Source organism: Cibotium barometz, chromosome 35 (genome assembly GCF_041138505.1).
Source record: "Cibotium barometz isolate CiBa-2024 chromosome 35, ASM4113850v1, whole genome shotgun sequence".
Taxonomy (NCBI): domain Eukaryota; kingdom Viridiplantae; phylum Streptophyta; class Polypodiopsida; order Cyatheales; family Cibotiaceae; genus Cibotium; species Cibotium barometz.
The window spans coordinates 2,957,462-2,962,224 of record NC_141080.1 but is presented as its reverse complement, the minus strand read 5'-3'; the positions used below and the strand labels follow the sequence as shown (position 1 = coordinate 2,962,224).

Genomic DNA, 4,763 nt, shown 5'->3' with positions numbered 1-4,763 from the left:
GCTAGGCGATTTGAGCCATGAAAATTACACTAAAGGACGGTTTTTCCCTGCGTCTCCCCTTGGGCCCACGTGAAAAATGATTCGAGAGCGTGCAATTCCGGAGGGAGACCCGTAGGCTAGTGATGCTCATCGCCAAGGCTTGAAGCAAGCTAAGGCGACAGTCATAGGACAATATTTTTTTCGTGTTTCAAAGCTAATAAGGAGGACGATATATATATATTTTTTCCATGTTTCAAGGTTGCCAGAAGCTTCGAAACGCCAAGGACGATATTTTTTAAGGTTGCTAGAAGCTTCGAAACGCCAAGGAGGACGATATTTTTTTCCATGTTTCAAGGTTGCTAGAAACTTCGAAACGCCACGTCAGAGAAAGGGGGACGCGCGTACCATGAAAGGAGTCCTAGCTAGGGGGCGGGCACCGCCCACGTGGGAATTGGAAAGAAAGTCGTGCAGATGGGGATGCACGTGCCACGTGTGCGTGTGAGCTGCCACGGGGGGTCGATTACGCCTCCGTGAAGTCAAATAAACAGGTGGCCCGATGCTGTACTCTTAGCATAAGCCAGTATGCGCTGATGGGGAATTGGAAAGAAAGTCCTGCGGATGCACTTGCCACGTGTACGGGTGAGCTGCCACGGGGGGTCGATTACGCCTCCGTGAATTCAAATAAACAGGTGGCCCGATGCTGTACTCGTAGCATAGATGTCAACTAAATTTGAATTACCTCTAGGAATTTAATTGACTCCAGGCAAATTATAAAATTAATTAAATAAGACGAGGCTTTGTTGACGGCTTCGGCGTACCTTGCACATGTGGTTCCAGGACGACGCTGCCCGCGTTCATCACCGTCCTCCTCCATCGTCGTAGAAGTCAACCTCTCCGTCATGCCGGACCTATTCCACATGCCTTTTTAACGCCCCACTTCAGCGTTTCTCTTGCCTTGTGGGCGACTCCTTGCCTGTTGCTCTACCGTCCGCTCGTCGACGCGCGCACATAAAAATCGCAACCCCTCGACCCTCACAAACATCTGCCTCTTGGGCTTTAATCATCTCCACCACACTTCATCTTCGCCTTAATCCTGTTTTAATTTCTCTTAATTTCCGTTCCTCGGCTATGGCAATCGCTTCACGGCGCTTACACCGCCGTAGACGCCATTACGGCGACCCCCTCATGCCGCTGCTCAACCCCACCTCCATATCTTTGGTAAGGAGCCTCATCGACCTCGCCCAGGAAATCGCCGACGGTCCCAAACTCAGCCTCTGCCAGAAACGGAATGTTGGCGTAATCTCACGCCGGGTTAAAATCCTGCTTATGCTCCTGGAGGAGCTCCGCGACTCCGCCGCCCCGCTACCGCCTTCCGCCTTTCTATGCTTCATCGAGCTTCATGTTGTCCTCCGGGGAGTGAAGCTTCTGTCGGATGAATGTGCCGAGTCCAGCCGAATCTGGCTTCTCATGGAGCACCGCCGGCTGTCGGAACATTTCCACCAACTAACGCAGGAAATGGCCACCGCGCTTGAAATTTTCCCAGTGGCTTTGCTGGATGTGTCTTGTGAGGTCCGAGAGCAGGTGGAGCTCGTCCGGCAACAGGCTAGGAAAGCAAAGCTCTATGTGGATCCGAAGGAGTCGCAGCTATGGGCGGAGGTGCAGTCCGTCATGGGCCAGATTGAGAGGAAAGAAACGCCAGAAGTGGCAACGTTGACCCAAATCTTCAGCAGTTTGGAGCTGAGCAGCGCCGTCGATTGCCAACAGGAGCTGGAAAGGCTGGAAGAGGAGATAGACGGATCCTGGGAGGCTCCGGCACGCCGGACGGAAAACATGAAAATTTCATTCAATGATCTTGTTAGTTTCGTGAGGTACAGCAAGTGCGTCCTGTATGGGGCGTCGGAGATTGAGGAGGTGGAGGCAGAGGTGTCGGAGGAGCCTAATGAAGAGGATGAGATGAAGGTGCCGGACGACTTCCGTTGTCCTATTTCGTTGGATCTGATGAGGGATCCGGTGATTGTGGCGACAGGGCAGACTTATGAGAGGGCATCGATTACCAGGTGGATGGAGGGGGGCAATCAGACCTGCCCCAAGAGCGGGCTGAAGATGGCGCACACCACGCTTATCCCAAACTACGCCCTCCGCAGCCTCATCTGGCAGTGGTGCGAGCGCCACAACGTCCGTGCGCTTCCGCCTGAACCACCTCATCGCGACAGCAGCGCCTCTCAATCGACTCCGACAGCCCTGGAGGCCACCAAGCTTACAGCAGAGTTTCTTCTTCGACAGCTGCCGTCGGCGGCGTTCGGCACGCAGCGCCACATTGCTGGAGAGCTGCGCTTGCTGGCGAAGTGCAGCGCCGACAACCGGAAGGTGATCGCGGATGCTGGAGCTATTCCGTTGCTAATTCCTCTCCTCTCTGCAGCCGATGCGCGCACGCAAGAGCACGCCGTGACGGCGATCCTCAATCTCTCCATTTTCCCACCCAACAAGCCGTTGATTGTTGACGCTGGAGGCGTCGATTCTCTCATTGGGCTGTTGAGGAATCCCAACACAACCGACGCCGCAAGGGAGAATTCCGCAGCAACGCTTTTCAGTTTGTCGCACCAGACCGACTACGCGGCGCTGCTGGGCGAGAAGCTGGAGGCCATCGACGGACTTTTGCAGCTACTCCGGGAGGGTAGCCAGAGAGGGAAGCGGGATGCGTCGTCGGCACTATTCAACATCGCGATTTACCATCCCAATCGGGCGAAGCTGGTGAAGGCGGGAGTGGTGGGAGTTTTGCTGGAATTGCTGTCGCTGCCGGAGAGGCTACTCCTGGAGGAAGCGCTAGCGGTTCTGGCGGTTCTGGCGGGTTCCGTCGAGGGCCGGGCAGCGATCTCTGGCGCCTCCGCCGTGCCGCTGCTGGTGGATCTGCTGCGCATAGCTAGCCCGAATGGCAAGGAGAACGTGGTGGCGATCCTCCATTACTTGTGCAGGTATGGCGGCCACTCTGTCATAAGAGACATTATGGATGTCCACTCCGTGTTGCCGTCTCTCCATAGCCTCTTCAACACCGGCACTCCGCGGGCGAGAAGAAAGGCCGCCTCGCTCCTCCGAGTCCTGCTCAAATGGGAGCCTCGCTGCGCCCCGCCGCGCCCCGCCCCGCCTGTCCCACTTATCGCCGACCATTAATCTTTGTATATGTAGTTATGATTCTTTTCATGTGTTCTACATGCGTCCAATAAGCATCTTTAACCCCTACAATCTGAAGATATTAGGGGATTCACTCTTTAAACAAATATCGAATTCCATTCATGTTATCTTATTACCTTAAGTCCTACAATTTGAAGATAATTGGCGATTCACCATTTAAATCATTATCAAACCTTAATCTTATATTAATTTATAATGATTTGTTCTTAATTTGAACTTTATAATCACTCCATTTCAATTAGTATCAAAGTTCTTGGCTTAGATCTTTGCTTAGAAAGTGATTAATGATAATTATTTTTTAAATTATGTTTAATCTAATTTTTAAAATGTATTTTTTAATCTTAATTAGTGATAATTATTTTTAAATTATTGTTAATCTAATTTTTTTGAAATACATTTTCTTGATTAGAATTAGTGTTAATTATTTTTAACTTGATTTTTACATAATTTTTAAATTTACTAATTTTTTATTTTAACAAGATTAGCAATGAAACTTATGTTAATCATTTTCGAGTTTTTATTAATCACTATTTTCAAAACCCTGATCCACTTCACTGTTTAATTTCTTGAACTTCTTAATCTTGATTTTTTAAATTTTTTTTTGATTTTCGAAATTAAGATTTGCAGAGATTTTAGCAACCAATTTTGAATGATTTTCTTGCATTATCTTGATTAGAGAGCCTACAGTATCAAATATCAATCCTTGAAGCCTTTATTTCTTCGAGATCAAATCCTAGATTACCAGAGAAAGATTGCAGGAAGAAGATTGTAGTGCAAAAAATCAAGGTTATTGTGTAGAGTTTTCAAATTGCTGTGCAGAAATTTGGTGTAGATTTCAAGATTTTATATGAAGTTGATACAAATTTTTAAGAATTAGTGTAAATTTTCAAGAATAGTGTAGAGTACAATTTTATTACAGATCTACAGTACAAAACAGAGCACTTTACAGATTATGCATGCATAGTTTATTGTGTTGAAAACAAATCTTGATGCAAAAACAAATGATTCTTGATCAAATCTTTCTAGTCTTATCATTTTCTTGCAAAGAAGTTGGATAAAGATTACAAATCTGTTGGAGTACTACAAATCTACACAGATTAATATAAATCTTGATGTATTGCAAGTAAAAGCAATAAGGAAAGTGTTAAGAAGACACTATTTACAAGAACATATTCTAAATTACAATATTTCAGTACATTTTCATCAAGAAAACTGTATCATGTTATATTACAAATTTAGGCATCAACATTATGCAGAGAGCATGTTGATGACTAGTTGATGCAAAAGTGTACAAGCATTACAATTTCAAAAGCAAAAAAAAATTTAAAAATTGTTGATTAAGACTCTGTTTGCAAGTATGGCCCTGCTGGAAATTGAACCCAATCCACTAGTGTGAGCCAGTGTGCCCCATACACCACAAGGTTCTCCTAGCTTATATACAAGGTTTCTTGAGTGTAAAGATCTCTTGCAAATTATTACAGATCTTTTGATCTTTTATTATTCTTGGTTGATTTTTGTAAAGAACCAATTTTGTGAAAAGACAGACTGTCAAGAAACAGAACAGAGTGAGATTTCCTATGTAGCTTGGTAAATAA

General features: G+C 46.1%; 1 protein-coding gene across 1 annotated transcript; it reads left to right on the top strand.

Annotated features, from left to right (window-relative positions):
- The first annotated feature begins 647 nt into the window (after positions 1 to 647).
- LOC147618054 (U-box domain-containing protein 1-like) lies at positions 648 to 3,340 on the top strand. The gene has a single exon (XM_086775295.1). It carries the CDS (start codon positions 1,108 to 1,110, stop codon positions 3,145 to 3,147), a length of 2,040 nt encoding a protein of 679 aa, XP_086631421.1. The 5' UTR covers positions 648 to 1,107; the 3' UTR covers positions 3,148 to 3,340.
- The last annotated feature ends 1,423 nt before the right edge of the window (positions 3,341 to 4,763 follow it).